We start from the raw sequence: 21,930 nt of genomic DNA, 5'->3' as shown, positions 1-21,930 counted from the left end.
TAATGTGTAAATAAATGTAAATAAGGAGTACTTTCAAAACCAAATCTACAACAAAAATCATAATCAGGCTAACAGAGGACAGAATCTTAAAGTGTGTTTCCTTTAGTTCGGGAGGGACAGGAAGATTGAGGTATTCTGTGGCAACCTCGACCCACACACAGTCGTACGTTGTTATAAAAAGCTCTGCTGAACTCACAAATAAAGTTTCGCTTATAGCTTTCCTCATCCACACGCTGTTACAACAAAAACGCATTAAACCCAGACCATCAATTTGTAGTTTAGTTAGATAAAGATACATTAGAATGTTGCATGGTTCTCTTTATAAAAGTAGCAAGGCAGGAGGAATAGTTTTACATACTTTTGCGAATTCTCTACTGTCTCTACTTGTAAACAAGCAGTTACCATCTTTACCCAACAACCCACAACCAAACTGAACCTTATGCTCAAACAAAATTTGTTTAAACATTGATTTCCTGTTAGTGATAAATCCGATATTCCAAGGGTACTGGCTGAAGCTTCATCACTCTAAAGAACACAGTTCCACAGCTTTACAGCCCTGGAGTTTCATGGTGCTGCACCTGCCGCTTGGCAAAATGATGAATGTGCAGTCAGGTCCATAAATATTTGGATGTCAATAAAGTTATTGGTATGCTGGTGTGTCTATCACAGCATACTAGAGTCATTTTTAATATATGGTTGCAAATCTTTTGCAGTCAGTGACTGCCTGAAGTAGAAGGCAGACATCACTAGGCACTGGGTTTCTTCCCTAGTGATGTCAGGCCTTTACTGCAGCTGTCTTCAATTCCTGCTTGTTCCTGAGGTGTTTTACCTTCAGTTCTGCCTTCAGAAAGAGAAATACACACTCTTTCAGGTCACATTCATTTTTTAATTTAAACTCTGATATGCTGCGGTAGACAGTTAAAATAACAATGTCAGTGTTCAACTATTTATGGACCTGACTGTGTATTATTATATTATTATATCTACAGGCCCAGAGACTGAACAAGTGTACATCATTCTTTTTAGGTGTACAAGATTTATATTAATAAGTTATTCAAGAGAAAGGTTTTTGGCATATAACATAAGAAATCTACCACCATCACTTTAGGCTCCTAACCTATGAGGGACAATGCAGAAATGACAAAAAAACAGCAAAAAGAAAGAGATGAAAATTGGAGAAGGATCAATATTCAGAAGACAGAATGTATGGAGAGAGGACAGACTAAAAGGAATATGGAAGAACATACAGAGCCAATTTTAAGAGGGAGAAAGCCTCAGCTGTAGTTTTATGCCAGAGCATGGAACAGGCTGAAGTTCACCCTTTTCGTTTCTACAAATATTTAGCCAGTTCAGTTCATGACTGTCGTTTATTGAAATGTTGAAATGCTTTATTGATCTACATAGGATTTACTGTACTCCTAGTTCCTACACTATATTGCTAGAAGTATCTGGTCGTCTGCCTTCACACACATATGAACTTGAGTGACATCCCATTCTTAATTCATAGGGTTTAATACGATGTCGGCCCACCCTCTGCAGCTATAACAGCTTCAACTCTTCTGGGAAGGCTTTCCACAAGGGTTAGGAGTGTGTTTATGGGCAATTTTTGACCATTCTTCCAGAAGCATATTTGTGAGGTCAGACACTGATGTTGGACGAGAAGGCCTTTCTCATAGTCTCCACTCTAATTCATCCTTAAAGGTGTTCTATCGAGTTGAGGTCAGGACTCAGGACTGTGCAGGCCAGTCAAATTCTTCCACACCAAACTCGCTCATCCATGTCTTTATGGACCTTGCTTTGTGCACTGGTGCGCAGTCATGTTGGAACAGGAAGGGACCATGCCCAAACTGTTCCCACAAAGTTGGGACCATGAAATTGTCCAATATATCTTGGTCTGCTGAAGCATTAAGAGTTCCTTTCACTGGAACTAAGGGGCCGAGCCCAACTCCTGAAAAACAACCCCACACCATAATCCTTCCTCCACCAAACTTTACACTTGCAGTCAGACAAGTACCGTTCTCCTGGCAACTGCCAAACCCAGACTCATCAGTTGGATTGTCAGACAGAGAAGCGCGATTCATCACTCCAGAGAACACGTCTCCACTGCTCTAGACTCCAGTGGCAGCATTTTACACCACTGCATTCGACGCTTTGCATTATGCTGGGTGATGTAAGGCTTGGATGCGGCTGATCAGCCATGGAAACCCATTCCATGAAGCTCTCTACGCACTGTTCTTAAGCTATTCTGAAGGCCACATGAAGTTTGGAGGTCTGTAGCGATTGATTGCAGAAAGTTGCCAACCTCTGCGCACTATGCGCCTCAGCATCCTCTGACCCGCCTCATTTTACATGGCCTCATTTTACATGGCCTACCACTTCGTGGCTGAGTTGCTGTCATTTCCAATCGCTTCCACTTTGTTACAATACCACTCACAGGTGACTGTGGAATATTTATAGCGAGGAAATTTCACGACCGGACTTGTTGCACATGTGGCATCCTATCACAGTCCAACCCTGGAATTCACTGATTTCCTGAGAGAGACCCATTCTTTCATGAATGTTTGTAGAAGCAGTCTGCAGGCCTAGTGCTTGGTTTTATACACCTGTGGCCAAGGAAGTAATTGGAACAACTGAATTCAATGATTTGGATGGGTGAATGAATACTTTTGACAATATAGTGTATAGCAAGTAAGGTTTCTATAAGCTTAAAGCACTGCCCCAATACATGACTGCACTACTTTTCTTAAAGAAAAAAAACAGTTGAAGTGAAAAAGCAGCACACATTCACCTATATTCTGTTGCATCAATCACTACACAGTCTGTTGGAAGCTTAATAAAATGGGTTTCCATAGCTGAGCAGCTGCACACAAGACTAAGATCATTATGTGCAATGCCAAGCATCAGCTAGTGGTATAAAGCATGCTGTCACTGGACTCTGGATCAGTGGAAATGTGTTCTATGGAAAGATGAATCATGCCTTACTATCTGGCAGTCTCATGGATGAATCTGAATTTGGCAGATGCCAGAAGAACATCACCTACCAGAATGCATAGTGCCAACAGTAAAGTTTGGTGGAGGAGGGATAATGGTCTAGGGCTTCTTCAGAGTTTGGGTTCAGCCCCTTACTTCCAGTGAAGGGTAATGTTGATGCTATAGCATACAAAGACATTTTAGACAATTATGTGCTTACAACTTGGTGCCAACAGTTCTGACATCAGCACCACTGAACATCTTTGGGATGAATTGGAATGCTGATATGTTGGGTCACAGTGGTAAGAAATCTAACCAAACTGATCTGAATACATATAAGACGATTTAAGCAAAATAATTTATAAGCACATATACAAGAAACTCTGTTGGAAAAGAATAATAAGCTTGTGATGTATGGTATTCAAAAGAAGTGGGTTGTGTTTTTCGCTGGATTACCACAAGTGACAAACAACTCCCACATCACATCAAAGCACTGTGAATTTATTAAACCTGAAACTAACTACGCAGTATGGTTTCAGATAAAACTGATTCCACAAAGGGCTTCATAAATGCCAGACATTTGTAATAGCTTTCATTTGTTTCCAGTGCATACTGCGTCTCAAAATTCAGATGTCAGTATGACTAGATTACTGACATAACATCTTACTTTATATTTTCCAAGAGATTAGTCAAGTTCTTCATAGACTACTTTAATCAATGTTGCATTATGATTTGCCACAGCACTACATTAACACAATTAAAAACAGGTTGTGTTTGAACAGGTGAAAAAAAAGAAAGAACATAAGCATGGTACATAAAATAAACATCACAGTCAAGAGACCACTTTTATTTACCAGTACATCATGAACAATAAAGTATTCTTAGCACAACAGTTAAAATCATAGGAACATATCTGACCAAAAAAAAAATCAGTTTTTCTCCCTCAATAACAATTTCTTTTTTCAACTTTAACTTAGCAGTGAATGAGAGACTTGGTGCATTTGCTCTGAAGTGCTTAATACATCAGTTGATTTAGTACAAAGACACTCATCACTGCATTTCACTAGTGACATGACTTATTTACCTTAACAAAACTGACAATTATGCATGTTAAATTATGATCAAGAATCCCACCATAATCAGATATAAAGTGCTGAGCATAATTTGAGTGTGTAGTTAAAAGAAAGTTTACATCAACAGCTAGTGTTATTATTGACATGTACATTTCAACATCAAACAAAACAGGATGAGGTGAATACAAATGATTGCAAATTTTGACTCATTTAAATGTAACCTGAGTCTACACATCTTTATATTGCCTTTTAGATTTTCTACAGATCTTCAGTTCACTAACAATTCATGCACATTCGTCCGCAAGAATATCTTTAGCAGGCTACAGTTCCACTTCAAGCTAATTACCGCAAATCAAGCTAATCACTCAGTACTGTAGTTAAGTCATCTAGTCTCAAATTCACTGTTCAATACCTAAAGTAAACTAAAGAAACAAAAGAAGAAGTTAGTCTCCACTCTCCCTCCACCCAATGCGAACATGTACTAATGTACAGTATCAGCTAATGTACATTCCTTTTTCAATGTATATTGGTCATGTTTTAAACACTGGAGTAAATATTACATATTTTATGTATAGTGCACCTATGTACTTTATGAAGGATCTCAAATAACTTTCAGCACTTAAGCATGTTGTCCACATATCTCCCACATACCTGATATTACTAAAATTATACCTAAATTTGTACTGTTACATCAACATCAAATCCAAAGTGTAGTGCACAGGACTGATTTTCCCCACATAAAGCAATAAAGAAAATAGATACGTTTGGCATAAGGGATGCACTGATATGGAAACTCTGATGTACAGATGCTGATACCAATATTTTCGTGACCAGTCCCAAAGTATTCAACATTTAGTATGTGACCAGGGCAGCCAAACTTGTACTTATGACTGTTTAAATTAATGTGTAATGTGTTTAAACTAAAATGTAGAAACTGAGACTACTTGGTTTAGCATTATGCATAAATATCTATGCATTTCTTTTTCTTGTTGTAGTTGTAGTAAAATGAGTATAATGCAGACATATTACTGCAGGAGCCCAGTTTCAACAAAAGTATGATAAATAAGGCCTATATGTCGGTTTGAAACCTTGCTCAAATCTGAACATCTGTCTGATGAAGATATTTGGGGTTTTTTTTCTGCCAATACTAACATGATATCATCTTGCATCCCTACCCTGCATAATGTATACAAAGGCTGTGTTGCAAGACTGTAAAGTTCAAGTCCAAGTCGAAATCACTGCATGGATCGATACATGGTGAATACATTGGTACGGCAGTTTTTCATTTCATACATGCTTTTCATAGTGGCTCAAAGCTCCAAAGACAGTGCAACACATAGGAAACAGTGTACTCTTTTCAGCCTTACGTGTCATCATCAATTTGGCACATAATCAGACTTCTCACATATCTGCCTCTGTAAAAAGAGCAGAGAACATCATGTTAGACAAGCATGGAGAGTCAGACAGACGCAAAGTGGGGACAAGTGTTAGAGCAATGCTTGCAACATGGCACATGCTGCCTTACCCCATATGAAATTCCTGACGTTGTTCACATGTCTGACTCTGCAAGAATATTCCTCGTTCTTTTGGGGTTTGAAAGATACACTCTTGGTGAGGTGGAACTTCCAACCCTGCTCAAAGGCCAGGTCTGTCTGCTTGGAACCCGGGATCTCAACTTCATTCTTCAGAAGTTCGATGCTGATGTCTGGTGGGTGGAAGCCACTCACATGGCAGATCAGGATGTTCTCTTTGTCGAACTCACCGGGGCTATAGCTGTACACCTGAACCTTGGGCTCAGCTAAATAACACATAAGGAGAACGTAAAAATGGTACTTTAAATCTAGGAAAAAAACATCTTTAGACAGCTATGTACCATAATTTATGTAATGTACTATGACAAAATAAACTAATTACATTGTAGAGTTGCAACTTTCTACATTTACTCCGATTCACATTTTCAAGCAAAACAGTGATCAATTTCTTCTTTTCTGAGTGTATTAAACACTAATTCTGATCAGTTAATCAGTTATATTGTGAGAAAATTTTTATTGAGTTACATATAGTTACTAATATATTTTTTATGTTTAATCTTATGTTAGTGATAGAATCTGTACCTCTTTGTGTTTCACACCTCTGCCTTTAAAGCTTTAGCATTTTATGTAATAAGAGTGCAAGAGACGAATGGTGCCTAACAAACATGTACTTTTACTCAAGTTGTGTTTTGGAAAGGCACATTCTTGCCCTGCAAAAAGAAGGCTTACAAGTTGTTTTAAATTTACATGATTCAAAAAGGTGTATTTCGCAGAGCCATAGCCAAGAGAAGTGAAGAATGGCCACTAGGCCTGGGCGATATTTAAAATAATTATCAAAACATTTTCAAAAAATCGTGATCACCCAAACTGCCACATCAAATACACATGATCCACTGCAGGTGTCACCAACTTTCAAATGTACTTTTAGTAAATATTCCTTTTTGAGAATTTACTGTTTTAAAACCAAATGTCAAAGAATATAATACATAGTAATCCAATAACCTTTAAAAACTACTTCACCAGTTTTTATAATACATGTTACAGCAAACAAGCCTCTTTCTATTTCTTCAGTATCACGGCGACTTGCATGCTAATAGTGCTCCCTGCTGGAAAAACTTCAGACTGCAAGCGGTTTTTAAAGCCTTGACCACATACAAAATACCACACATTTTACACGTCACACACAGAAGCCTTTTAATGGCCCCATGATAGCACAGTGTTTCAACAGTAAAACTGAATAAAACTTTATGCGTCCATTTTATTCAATACTAGTTACTGCCTTTTTTGTGAGAACACCAGCTGTAGACGAAAGATCAGAAGAGCTTTCTTTCCACATGAGTTAATTTAGCTGCACTAGAGTAATATCCAGTCACTTTAGTTTTTTTTAATGTTTTTTTTTTTTACTGCACTTTGAGTCACTTTGAGGCAAGCTTAAGTTAGCATAAACTAAGACAGGGAGGTCATGGGGTACAGTTAACACTACAGCATGTAGCAGAGAAAAGCAACCAGCATATTAACATCCCAATCTCTCTCTCTCTCTGAGAGAAAAAAAACTGACTGTTGGGATGTGTTTTTCTTCTATTGGGGTGTACAATTCTTAAACTCGAACCAGTTTCCCTACATATTGGTGATGAGATTCTGGATTATCTGTTCTGATGCAGTTATTTTCTGAGTTTTGTTCTACAAGGACTTGTAGTTAAGCCTTCTGTCGTTGTGTTGATGCTTAGGTCAGGAAGAGAGCATCAGTTGTATTGGAGCCTAGAAGCTAGAGGTAGCTGTGTGAGGCAAGGCTGGAGGCAAATACTCAAAAAGCTCAATAGTTTGTGAGGAAAACATATTTCAGTCTGACGTAACATATTTCATTTGTGTGCAATGAACCAATGTACACATCATGTAAACTCAACCACTTTTATTGCAGTGCAGCGGTAAGAAAAGGAAAATGATAGGTACTTTTACTCATTATTTCACTGAAATTTAATGTAATGTAATTAATGTAATGTAAGTAATCTAACATGACTGCCTTAAAATTTTGATTTAATTGAACGCCAGATATTAAGTTAACAGAATGAAAAACACAGAAAACTGTTCTGTTACTAACGTTTAGCTCTGTGAACGGACAACTAACTACACCTATGACTCAGCTAGTCAGAGCAAAACGAAACTGAAGAAAGGTCGGGAAATTCCGAGCAGGATTATTTATATACTCAGTCTCAATACTGGGTCCCAAGCCTCTGTATTGATTTCAACTGTCAGTATTAATTTCTAAAGTCCAACATTAGAGAAAATATTCTTCCCGTAGTAATTTTCCCGCTCCAGCTACTTTAGCGTTGACTTCTGACAGACTGTTAGCATCTGAGGGAAGAACCTGAAAGGCTACAAAACACCCAAGACTGATTGACAGATTAACGTTACTTACATAGTTTTGCCAGTGAGCTGGAGCCCAGAACAACAAACACCACAATAGCGAGAAAAAGCTTCATGTTTCTCGAACAATTGGAACAAAATCAGCTTGGATCGTCGCAGCTCTGCCTCAGTAAAAATGTCTGCGTCACACCAAAGCGAAAGCAAAACAGTTTATTCTTCAGTTGACCACAAACCCCGCCCACCCGTGTTCTCAGCCAATGAAAACTAAGAATCTCTCTGTTGCCAGGCGATCTGGAGTTCCTCCGGTTTCGTTACTGTACTAAGAGCTTGAAAACATACAATCACTGATGTACGAGTTCTGTTATTATATTAGCTTTAGGTTTGGTAGAACCGAACACTAGAACGCACATTTTTAATTATTTGATTTTAAGCTTGTACACACAAAAATATGGTTCTTCAAGGGTTCTTTAGTAAAGAAAATGGCTCTGTACAGAATGATTATTCACAAAGGGTTCTTTGCATGAAGAATATGTTGTATATGGTTCTATACACACCCTTTTTGAAAAGGCTTCTATACAGCACCAAAAAGGGTTCTTTTTATATCATTACAAGCTTGACATCATAAGAATAGAAGAACCCTTTTTGGTGCTATATAGAACATTTTTCAAATAGGGTCTGTATAGAACCATACACAGATCAATCCCCATCAATCTGAAGAACTGTTCTACAATGCAAAGAGTCCTTTTATCATGCAAATGGTTCTTTGAGTGTCTAGGGGTCTTTATAAAACCATTTCCTTTGCTGAAGAATCCTTGAAGAACCTTACATTTAAGTGTGTAGGTAAACTGATAGTTTAACATGACCTGCTGGTCCTCATGGCAGTTTTTAGCTTGAAAACTAGGCAAGATGAAAACATTTCACCAACATTGTCATATCTCAATCATATCTATTGGTTAAAGAAAACTATTTAAAATCTGTAACTTTATGGTTTAATTTTAGATCATTTCTTTTTTTTATTTTAAAATAATGCAAATGAACTTTACATCATTGGTTTTAGTTTGATTGTTGGTTTACAGTTATAGGAATTGCAAAAGGACTTTGTACTGAATGTTCATGTGTTGATGCTGTGTTTTGGTGTTAATGCTTGGAGAGTGATGCTAATAATCAAGCAGTTCATTGGTTGTTAGCTTAGCAAATAAATTCAAGTTTCGAATTAGGAGGAGCAAAGGGACCCTTTTAAAATACATTGTGCTCACATGAGATGCTCCATTCCTCTAAATACAACCAGAAATGATAATCAACGAGTTTTTATGATTATTTGTAACTCATTTCTAACAGTTGTTTCTAATTGCCATTACAGTTGATATTGTTTCCCAATATTAATAAAAGAGTTTTTGCAATAAAATCTGAACATGATTGGAATTTACAGTGATTTGTGCATGCAAGCAGTGTAGTCATCAATGCCACAATGGTTCAGAAGAAAAAGTATTGTTAAAACAATATTTAAAACAATCAGTATATTTGTGAAAAAAGTTTATTTGGAAACCCATTTCCCTGTTTATTTGGTAACCTGTTTGCTACGCATGCTGTTCATATTGTGTAACAAGTACTAAACTTATGCCATATTTGTTATGGGTCACCTCATAGCCAGACCTTCCATCAGGAGGACCCCTTACCCCCTGAAGACTTCTGCCACATTTGAAACCTTGAAAAAATATATCAGTATGCTAACTGGTCATGGTGTGCTGCAGTCACTCATGCAAAGAGCTTAAACACTTTATGGTGTGATTTTTTAAAAAGAAATTTTAATTCAGAAAACACTGACTCCCAGCCTTTTTGTAAAAACAAAACAGTCACCCCATCCATCTAATATTCTGTAATCAGACCACACTGAACAGAGTATCGGTAACAAGGTACATTTTAAATCAGATAAATCAGAAATACCAGACTCATATCTGAATAATATGTGATGTCCAGAGTGTCCGAAAAAAATTACATAATTTGAGATATCAATATCTGAGTAACTACATGTCCCTGGCAAACAAAATTAAATAGGCTTCGTGTTGAACAATACCAGATTAATTTATCAAAGTTTGAACAAGAAATACAGAGGGATGTAGATTTTATAACCGATTTCACAAAGCTTCACAAATGTTCAATACACACACCACCTGTGACACGACACACATCAAGTCGGTAGTCCAGCTCCTGCCAAACACACTGTAGCATGTCTCCAGTGCAGTAGTGATTCTCTGCTTGAGTTTCTCTAGGCTTGTATGAAGAGGGGGGATATAGACCAGTACTTTCATGTAGTCCCGTAGAAAAAAAATCACAAACTGTCAATTCATATGAACAATTATGTCATATGTCAATTCAGGTGAACGTGGTGGGCATTTCATTCTTTTGCTTGTGCAGTGACATACAGAGCACAGACTACTGCAAAACACAAGAGCAGCTTCATTTTGTCAGAGGTTAAGTTGAGCTCAGCCACAGCATTCTACTCAGAGCAGACTGCTTCTGTATTTATACTAAAAGTGAGGCAGCGTCCACTGTTAACATAGAACTCTGAGCTCATCTACCACTATTTATAGGCCAATCACAATATTGACACACTTCAGTGGCCAGACAGAATGTTGTCAAGAAGACTATTGTTAATGAGTAAACAAACGTTATCTTCTGGAGATACCTGAAAATCCACTGACAATAAACCACTCCCATGTTTGTATTACTGTGGGAAATTGTCAGCACAATCACATGAAGAAGTACAGGGATCATGACAATTAAATTGACAGTAGTATCCAGTCTCAAAATGTGACACACAAAAAGCCATATTTTTCAATGTTAATGTCACATACGTCCATTCTTAAGGAATGAAAACATTCTTAATGAAATTTTTTTGTACCACTTATTCACATCTCTTGATTTCGCTTAATAGAATCCTATGTAGCTAATGCAAAAGTGCAATTGACTAATTATTACTGGTTACCAGTTATTCTCCTCTGGAAGTAGTTATATTCCAGCACTTCCAATAATGGTTGAAAAAAGTAGTAATAAATGTAGAATAACAAACATTTAGACATGCAGTACCAAACTCATGGCTGAATAATGTGTGGGAGACAGTAGAACATTCAGCAAAATACATTAACCAGAAGAAAGCCCTGAAATTATTATGTGTTATCTTAAAGGTATCTCTACTGTAACTTGAAGAAAAGTAAAATAATAACTTCCCTGCTGAACCACAACACTATAACTATAATATATAACTATAAATATAATAATATATAATATAAAACTATAATACAGTAACTTTACGAATACAATAAAATCCTTTATATTTTTACACTGTTGACATACATAGTTGTTCTGTAATTGTGACGGGGGGCGAGGAGGCGGACGCATCTGCGGAGAAAGGGAAAATCCAGGGTCGTGGTCGATATAGTCCAGGGTCATTGAACCAACACGGATTGATCGGGGGGCAGATATGACAAACAAACAAGAATCAAACAATAAACAACATCCCAAACAACAAACAGAACGATCAAACAGGCTTACAAACATACAAACAGTACATCAAACATCAAACATATCAAAAAAAGACCAACACAGACCAGGGCAAACACAGGGCTTATATAACAAAGGCAAGACGAGGGACAGGTGGGAAACAGGTGGTAACAGTCAGGGGTGGAGTCAGACAACAAGGGGGCTGGACTGAACCAAAACAAATGCACATGGAAGATCAAAAGTAAACAAAAAGCACATGGAGGAGTGGGAGGAGCCAATCGTGACAGTAATCGACAGATGCAAAATAATAAATAATATGGGATTCACTTTGTAAAAGGAAAAAAATTAAATACATTTAAACATTCAACTTGTTCACAGGCGGAATGTAAAGGTGCCGACTCAATATCTATTTCCTTATTTTCCATATTTTATAAAACAACCCACATTCCACCTGTTTGACTCATCCACTCACAAATTTTCAAGTTATATATCGTCAACGTCTAAGTAACAACATTATACAGACAGTAAAGCCACGGTAATGGACTTTTCTTACAGGGAAGCAGGCCTATTTCAAAAAATAAAATTAATTCCTTTATTGAATCAAATCACTACAGACACTGTGCTCAAAGTAGTCTTGGAAAACTATTTTTAAGCTAGAATTATGATCTATTAATTTGTATACAACAGAAATGTTATTAAAGCAGTTTAACTAACTGAAATTTTAAACAAAATGTAAGAGGCCTGTATCATGGCAAACAAAAATAAAGTCAATTCAGTGTATATGTCGAAGCTGCACAAACAGTCCATGTTGTATTCTAGTTTTGTGATGTCACAAAACCAACACATTTACATATATCCTCCTATTCAGCCTGCTGCAGTTTAGCTCCACCTGTTCATATTGAAGCTATAAGGAATGTTTCCCTATAGACTGCTTTTTAAATAAGGTACAATACAGCGCAGCCAAACAGAACAGAGCTCATTTACACAGGCACAGTAACAAACTAAACAAATAAAACTGAAAAAAAAGAAAAAATAAATAAGTAAAACTGAAGAACAAGTACTAAATTTATGCCAGATTTGCTATAGGTCACCTATTTTATTTAGTTTGTTGTACCTTTTTTGAGTGTTCTAGGCACCATTGAAGCTCATCCAGACTTGTTGGATGTTCTCTTTTGGTTACACAGGGAGATGGGTAGCAGGTTTTAAACTCTTTGTGTCTCTGGTGGTTACGTTTTTTTCTAGTTGCAAAGTATTGATTGATAAGTTAAACTTTGATGAAACAATGTACTTTCAGCTATGGTAAAGCACAATTCCCATAATATATGAACAAATTATGTAATTCTACAAAAGACAAAAACATGATGACAGAGGTGTCTCATGACTTCTTTTGAGTACCGTACATGACCAAGCAGCAGTTACTGCATGCTTACATCAAACACAGTGCAACCAGTCAGACTGGCTCACAGTTAAATTGTATTAAATTCAGAAATGTGTGATGGGATTTGTATGCTCAGCAACAATACCTAGGTAGGCTGTGGCATTTAAACAATGCTCAATTGGTACTAAGGGGCCCAAAGTGTACCAAGAAAATATCCCCCACACCATTAGAGATCACAAGATGTGTAATGAATATAAAGGTCACAAGATGTGTAATCAATGTAAAGATCATAAGATATGTAATGAAGTTGGAGGGAGAGTGTAAATCTTTGCATAATGCAAATATAGCCATTTTATTTACCTTTCAAAACCACCAGAGAGCATACATGTGTCTTCTGAGTTGTTCAAATAAGTTGGTGAAATATCATCCATCCATCCATCCATCCATTTTCTAAGCCGCTTCTCCATCAGGGTCGCGGGGGGAAATATCAGTAAATCTGAAATATTTTCTATTTTGTTTATGTACCTTTCCACCATGACTATGTTAAAAAACATTTTAGGCCTAAAAACCTTCTCCAAACTGTTGTAAAACACTGTCTCAGACATCAGACAGCATATCTATAGCCATTACGTGTAATAACTTTCTGTGAGGAAATTTCAAGAAGCATTAAACTCTTCAGACGTCTGGTTCCTATTACCACCAGTATGAACAATGCTAACTCTGTGTTCCTCTACAACGGCGTATTTTAAATCTCTCCATTCTGAATGACTTTATTTATGTCTTGACCATTTAATTATACAGAAATTTTGAAAAATTGGTGTAGTTGCCCTAAACAGAATAAACAGAGTCAAGCCAAGTGAAGCTGTATGTCTGTCATATTACACCTATTACTCTCTGTTTCTCAGGCTTTGGAGCTGCGAGCGTTGGCTCTGTAGTTGTGGCATACCGAAGCGGCGAGGAGGCGCATGTTAAATGCGGCTTGGCTCAGAGGCCTGTTCCCCTTGCCGCAAACATTCCACCTTTACCCCAGTCACCATGACTACCCAGAACAATATTATGGCACCATACAACGGGGAGACCTTGTAATGTTTTATAGTGTTTGTAAGAATCTATAAAAAGTCTACATATAGACTGCAGGCCTGTCTGCTATCTTACCCTTTACAGCTCACACACTTATTCTTTATGGTATATGAACTGTAAAGGTACAGGGTAAGATATTTTATATTGGTTTTGACACAGTTCGTAACAAAAACACATGTACCTGACAGGATATGTTTTACTGCAGATGGAATGGCACCAACAACAATATGAAAAAAGTAAGAAGCTGTAGTAGGATAATGGAATATGTTTGTGTTTTTCTTTTTGCGTCAGAAAGTCAATGACAGTTAGTCCACCCTTTTGAAAAAGGAGAAAGTGAAAGTGTGGGGAGGTCATGTGATAAAGTCATAGAGCATAAAGCCAGTGAAATGGTGAATTCTATTGACATCAGACACACAAGAATGTGCTGTGCTCCTTCTTCAGTTCACTTGATGGCAGCGTTGCGCCAGCATCAATCGTCTCTCACGCTCTGTTTGTAAGAGGAGTTGAATTTCATGTGGGCATGAATATTTGGACCAACAACAAAACTGTTTACAGTTTGAAATTACAGTTACAGCTGCTTTAGGATGCCAGGTTTAAAGCTGAGTTCATGTCTTCTTAAGCTGGTTGCTAATTTGCATCACTCCAGGCTGAAGATGAGCTAAAAAGCAGCCATTATTTTGAATAACAAAGAGAAAGCTTCTCCTACCTATTCAACTTCCTTGTTAAAGATATTTTCATAATTGTATTCCAGCCTTCTGCAAAATATGTGCTCACCAGGCTCATTACATACAATGGCTTATTATTCAGTAGCTACAGGCACAGTTACAGCTACAGTAGCTACAGACCTCAATGCAAACTGGCTGAGCTATTCTTAGGTAATAGAAGTGTGTTATAAAATTTGGGGCCTGACTATAGCCCTTGGCCATTAGAGGGTTTAAAGGGGAATGCTTTTTTTTAATTGTAATTAAATGTTTTCAGAATAATTCACTCATTAATATGTGAATGTGCCATCCTACAGAAATTTGCCAAGTTAGAATTGTTCATAAAAGTGGTCATAGGAACCAAACGTCCAATGTGTTAACACCTCTAAAACCTACTTCACAGTAAGTTATTATACAAAACGTTTACGTTGCCTGATGCTTGGGACACTAACTTATGAATGTTTTATGCTAAGCTTTTGGGGTAAAATATATTTTTTAAAATGCACACAGGGCAAAGAGCTACATGAAAGGTGTTGTAAGGCAAAATAGTTCCTAAAGATAGCATGTTTTATGGGCTGTGGGCTATTTTTCCATTCCATTATACATGCAACTTAAGCATGTGTAGGTTTACTTGGATAGTAAATAACCCCCTAGTTGCTATCACTACCACTGTAAAGACAATCTGAGATTTTCGACGAAGAACCATTTCACATTGAATAACCTCGTCTACATATTAACAGTTAAAATATGGTGAAATAAAAAAAGTGGAATTCCCCTTTAAGAAACACAACCCACTTTGTGTCCACTTTACATATTAAGTGCAAATGTGAGCTGTAATGGAATACGATATCTCTGGCCATTACTCTACACATCTGTACTTCTATTAAATGGCGCGAAAGAGAGCTCTCAGTGAAGGCAGGCGACAGACACCCAAGAGAGAGAGAGAGAGAGAGAGAGAGAGAGAGAACACAACCCATTGTTTCGCACCTGTTTCACTTTTCATGTCTATATCTACAGTAGGCCACAAATCTCCTGGCTGACATGGGTGGAGGTGTAGTCCACGGGGGCAGCGCATGTGGTAACATTCACCTCCACATAAAGGCTTCAGCAGAGACCATAACAAAGGCTTCAAAGTCTGGGGGAACAACTCCTCTCTGCAGACGCCGCAGGCGCCCCGGTCACCAGCTTGTTTGACCTTATGCACAAGAACAGCCATGTACAGTGTATTAACTGCTTAACAAAGATAACTAGACATTTACATAACAGCTCTGTGAGTACAGAGACAGCACATCCGTTAAAGCAAGTCAAACACCGCCTAACAAAAATAAGGTGAAAAAAGTCACCATGGAGGGGGGCAAATGTAGAGACTTGTCTACTTCCATATTGTGCATTTATAATTGTAATTGGACTTTTAATGCCTTCCACCCTCCTGTTTTTAAGAGCTGCTTAGATGTAAAAGGAGAAATCCACAGTTTTTTGTTCCTGCATAATTCCATCATTGAGATGTTTTCAGAGTGTTTTGGTGTGAAATGATGCATTGTGGAGGAACCGACCAACTGACAAATTCTTTACAGCGGTTGTGATAGGAACCAGAGGTTGCAACATTTACAATGCGAAAATAGTCATTTTATTTATGATCCAAAATGACCAAATTTTTCTTTGGGGAGTATTTTGCTTTATAATGCCCTTCATGTACCTCCACACCATGAAACAGGTTTGAGGCCAATACCTAATCTCAAAACTATTGGAAAACAGTATCTCAGGCATCAGGCAGCGTATTTGTAACCATTTTATGCAATAACATTCTGTGAGGTAGATTTTAGAAGCATTAAACACTTCACACATCTGGTTCTTATCACCACCACTGTGAACAATTCTGACTCAGTGTGGCTCCAGAACAGAGCATTTCACATCAAACCACTGTGAACAAAGTTATTTATATCTCAGCCATTGAATTATGCAGAAATTTTGAGAATTTGGTGTGATTAACATTTTAAGCTAATTTGCAAAGTAATAAATGACACAACTCTCAACCAATCACCACTTTACCGACTGTTTCTAAGTGCTATGTACTTCACTCAAAGAAGAAAAAACTCCTCAGAACAAACCTACAGTGAGAATGGAGATGACAGTAAATTAGTCATTAGGCAGAGAAATGGTGAAAAGGTGTTACTGAGGAGCATTTGTGCTAACCTGGTCATTTACAGAGTAGTGGTGTTTTATTTCAAATATGAAAATGTTTTGACTACATCTGTGGGGAAGACCACACTTGCATCCGTGGCCAGGAGTCCAAAAGAGAATGATTAGCCTTGCTCTCTTGCCAAAGAGAGCAAGGCCACTCAGCACGATACTAGCCTATTACCTGACATAACAGAATTGGCAGTTAGCATTGTCCTCTAAGCGTGTTCAGCAGTCCAATGATGTTGTGTTAGTGGCAGTTTCAGAAGATGCAGTGGCGCTTCACATGACTCGGAGGAAACTTGTGTTTGCCTTTGTGCTCCTAGCACTGGTAATATCGTGTGATTGAGGGAGTCCTAACTAGTGGGTATAATTAGATACAAATAAATTGGGGAGAAAATTGGAAAAACATTCCACAGGAAAAAGAAAAAAAGCACAATTTTACCAGGTTGGGGGGCATAGCCAGGATAATTCCAGGAGACAATACTATGTATGTTATGTAGAAGCAAAGCTATTATAGATAATTGTAATACTGCACAGGATTGTAAAAATCATAGTTTCTTACAGTATAACCAAAGATGTTTTATAAGGGCTAACAAGTGATTGTTCTCCACACCCATTGAAGTGGTTCTTAAAGGGTTCTTTAGTAAAGAAAGTGATTACATATATATATATATATATATATATATATATATATATATATATATATATATATATATATATATATATATATATTTAATCAGAAATAGAGAAAATTGAGTGAGCAGCAGTTGTGTGGACAAAAATGCCTTGTTGATGTGAGAGGTCAGAGGAGAATGGGCAGACTGGTTTGACAGAAAAGCAAACAGTAACTCAAATAATCACTTGTTACAACCAAGGAATGCAGAATACCATCTCTGAATGCACAACACGTCGAACCTTGAAGAAGATGGGCTACAGCAGCAGAAGACCACACCAGGTACCACTCCTGTCAGCTAAGAACAGGAAACTGAGACTACAATTCACACGGGCTCACCGAAATTGAACAATAGAAGATTGGAAAAATGTTTCCAGGTCTGACGAGTCTTGATTTCAGCTGCGACATTCAGATGGTAGGGATAAACAACATGAAAGCATGGATCCATCCTGCATTGTATCAACGGTTCAGGCTGGTGATGGTGGTGTAATGGTGTGGGGATATTTTCTTGGCGCACTTTAGGCCCCTTAGTACCAATTGAGCATCGTTTAAATGCTGCAGCCTACCTAGGTATTGTTGCTGACCATGTACATCCCTTTATGACCACAGTGTACCCATCTTCTGATGACTATGTAATGCACCATGTTACAAAGCTCATATCATCTCGAACTGGTTTCTTGAACATGACAATGAGTTCACTGTACTCCAATGGGCTCCACAGTCACCAGACCTCAATCCAATAGAGCACCTTTGGGATGTGGTGGAATGGGAGATTAGTATCACAGATGTGCAGCCGACAAATCAGCTGCAACTGTGTGATGCTATCATGTCAATATGGACCAAAATCATGAGGAATGTTTCCAACACCTTGTTGAAAGTATGCCATGAAGAATTAAGGCAGTTCTGAAGGCAAAAGGGAGTCCAACCTTTTACTAGGACCTAATACCTAATACCTAATAAAGTGGCTGGTTGCACAATGCAGTCAGACAAGTACCGTTCTCCTGGCAACCATCAAACTTAGACTTGTCCATTGGATTGCCAGATGTGGAAGCGTGATTTGTCACTCTAGACAACATGTCTCCATCACTCTAGACTCCAGTGGCGGTGCTTTACACCCCTGCATTTGACTCTTTGCATTGCGCTTGGTGATGTAAGGCTTGGATGCAACTGCTCAGCCATGGAAACTCATTCCATGAAGCTCTCTACGCTGTTCTTGAGCTAATCTGAAGGCCGCATGAAGTTTGGAGGTCTGTAGTGATTGACTCTGCAGAAAGGTGGTGACTTCTGTGCACTATGCACCTCAGCATCCACTGACCCCACTCTGTCATTTTACGTGGTCTACCACTTTGTGGCTGTGTTGCTGTCATTCCCAGTCGCTTCCACTTTGTTATAATACCACTGACAGTTGACTGTGGAATATTTAGTAGTGAGGAAATTTCACGACTGGACTTGTTGCACATGTGGAATCCTATCACGGTACCACACTGGAATTTACTGAGAGAGACCCATTCTCTTACAAATGTTTGTAGGCTCAGTCTGCATGCCTAGGTGCTTGGTTTTATACACCTGTGGTCACGGAATTGATTGGAACACCTGAATTCAATTAATTGAATGGTTGAACGAATACTTTTGGCAATATAGTGAAACTTGCACTTAATGGCTGTTTTGACTGGAAATTAAATTCAATTTAAAATAAATTTAAAAAGGGTGGTCTGCAGTGTGCTTGTATTGTGCAGTACATGAGACACTGTAATGTTACCATGAAGTCAGAAGATCTATAATGTGCGGTATTGTTGCTGTTAGGTATGGACCGTGTTCAGGCATTCATTGTGAAACCCTAGACCTGTCCGGCTCCTTGCGCAGGGAGCTCCTCGCGTGCAGGATGGCGGAGAACACAGAGCTGAGAGAGATGGAGCCTCCAGCCGTGCGGTCTTGTCTGGCCACCAAGTCTGTGCTTCGTTAAAATGAGGTCATTTACAAAACCAGAGAGGAAAAGGGTGGGTGGGGGAGGAGGTGGAGGAGGGTGGCAAAATGAAACCAAAATGAGTCACAGAGAGTGTGATCCAGAGAAGTTAGTAAGAGGAAGAGGAGGAAATCGTTCCTCGATGACTGTGCGAGTGTGGCCGAGTTGTATGTGGCACGCGAGCCCACAGCCAGTGACGGTGGGATGAGTCAGGACCGCCCGTGTGACTCAGGAGCAGCGTGTCCCAGAGCAAACAGACACACCCTCCAACAGGAGCACTCATACACACACTCAGTGCAAAAATATGAAGTGTGACTCAAACATTTCATAAATAGTCTAATTCATCAACATTTCATTGACATGCAGCCACTGTAGAGTGCTTTGGAATCACCATCCAAAAGTTTGGAATCATTATTGTATACAATAATGTAAAATCAATTTAGTCTCAGATACATGTCAATTCTAATATAATGCTAATATTTTGTAACTTCAAATTATTTGTAGGAAGCTGTAAAACAATTCTAGATGTATCCGGAATGATGAAGGCAGCTTTATTAGGGATGCACGATTGGAATTGGTCAAGATCGCAATCGAACAGATGATCAGCTACTATTTTTATTTTGGCTGATCTGGGTCATAAATTTATGAGAGATAACACAAGTAAGGCACTCGCACTGTATTTAAATGCTTCTGCTACAGCTATACGAAAACATCATAACATAATAGTAGTACAATAGCCTGTCACCTCTAACTTTTGATGTAGCACTGGATTTAATTCATGTTATGTAAATAAACAGTTTAGCAAACAGTCAAACTTATATGATTTTCTACTTAATCTAAATGCAGTCGATCAGCCAAGGGATGTCTGGTGTCTAAATATTGCTTCTTTAGTGTAGAACTGGAGCTGCTAGGCAAATGTTACTAACAAACGCTGGAAATCAATTGCCACCCAAACTGTTTAAGTAAATGCATGCCGTAAATACAAACAATACCACATCTAGTTCTTGATTCAAGTCATGCAAAAAAATCAATGTGGTTTAAAGAACAGTATGATTCACTATGAACTATAAAAACAAACAAAAACACTCCTCTGTATGACTAATAGAGCTAAAAGAAGGAGCAGCTACTTCAGGTAACTGGAATTATTTCTTTCCTAAGCCCAATTTGGTATCATTCCACACAAGACAACCAGTGACAATGCAGTGTACTGCAGGTAGAGAAGGTAAGAAGTGTAGTCATAAAATCAATAAAATGTCCAATTACAAATTTAAATTTACCACTTTCAGCAAAACAAGCCATGTATTTTTTATCCTGAATATACACACGAGGATGTGCCAGAATGCTGGACCCACCTGTGAATCCCCAGACCCACTTCTCAGTGACAAAGGGCAAGAGAGTAAATGAGCAGGACAGTAATAGAAATTGAACAGTGCTTACATCAGATTCACTTTTTGAGGCCTCATCTGTAAAAACGTACTTGGAGCAGCCATAGATTTTAGAATATCCCACTGGAGACCTTCCTTATGACCATCATATGAAAATTGATCACCCCACATACAGTTTAAGGTCTCTGTTGCTAGTTTGTAGTTCATTGACCAAAGCTACAATTTCCATGTGTCTGCATCAGCAGAAAGTCAGTTGTAACAGATCAGACCACCTGTAGATTTCTTTGTTCTTTGGAGGCAAAATGGAATGCACTACCTTATTTTGTAGATTTAGCATTATTCAATATGCAGCTTCTGATTCTATTACAGTAAGCAGGCTTTATGTGTTACTATGCTAATGCTATATACCTGTAATGAAATCAGAATTAGAAAGGCCATAAAATATCATCACCAGTGCATATCTAGACAACATACCTGCATAACATCAAGAATGAAGTTATTATCAATTTCACACCCAGAATGCCTTGTAAAAGAAAAATAGTATCAAATCTCATGGTAGATACCATAATAAGAAATGACCATGAGCAGATGTACTATTTGTCAATTAAAGTCAACATGATTTTTTTTTTTTACTTATTTCTTAAATATGGTATAAAGCAAGGTCTCTGGGCTAGCTTAGCATTTTCATTTGATGGTGGCTATGGTGGGACAGAAAAGTGAACAATGATGTTATCAGTTAATATTATGTTTAATCAAAATTCAGAGGATGTTTTACCAGTGGGCAAAGGTCAGAAGTTGGTCACGTTGGTCAGAATTTTGTCTTTTAAATATATGATGAATCGTCCTTAATATGACCAGGGACATGAACTAACAAGGTAAACAAAAGGTAGTTTCAGATGGACTTGAATTCTTTAACTGGCCAAAACTTTCTGACACTTTTAATGTTACATAACCTAAGAATAACTCAGATTGGATTGTAGTGCATGTAGTTACTGAATAGTAAGCCTTAAGCAATAAGCCTGTGATTTTAAGGGGTAAATAATTCCTGTTGAATACAACACCCAAAACATCCAAAATACCCTATAGTTTTTTAATCCACACTGTTAGAAACAACCATTATTATCAAGAC

At 38.0% G+C, this 21,930-nt stretch overlaps 1 protein-coding gene across 1 annotated transcript; it reads right to left on the bottom strand.

The window, feature by feature from the left end:
* Nucleotides 1–3,781: 3,781 nt before the first annotated feature.
* b2m (beta-2-microglobulin) lies at nucleotides 3,782–8,149 on the bottom strand. The gene is made up of 3 exons (XM_017695832.2): nucleotides 7,992–8,149; nucleotides 5,569–5,841; nucleotides 3,782–5,458 (listed from the first exon to the last, which is right to left on the bottom strand). The coding sequence occupies exons 1-3, from the start codon at nucleotides 8,053–8,055 to the stop codon at nucleotides 5,445–5,447; spliced, it is 351 nt and encodes a 116-aa protein (XP_017551321.1). The 5' UTR covers nucleotides 8,056–8,149; the 3' UTR covers nucleotides 3,782–5,444.
* Nucleotides 8,150–21,930: the final 13,781 nt, after the last annotated feature.

Source organism: Pygocentrus nattereri, chromosome 1, assembly GCF_015220715.1.
Source record: "Pygocentrus nattereri isolate fPygNat1 chromosome 1, fPygNat1.pri, whole genome shotgun sequence".
In the NCBI taxonomy this organism is placed as follows: Eukaryota; Metazoa; Chordata; class Actinopteri; order Characiformes; family Serrasalmidae; genus Pygocentrus; species Pygocentrus nattereri.
Note: the sequence above shows the minus strand (reverse complement) of the source record. Positions and strands in the feature narration are given on the sequence as shown.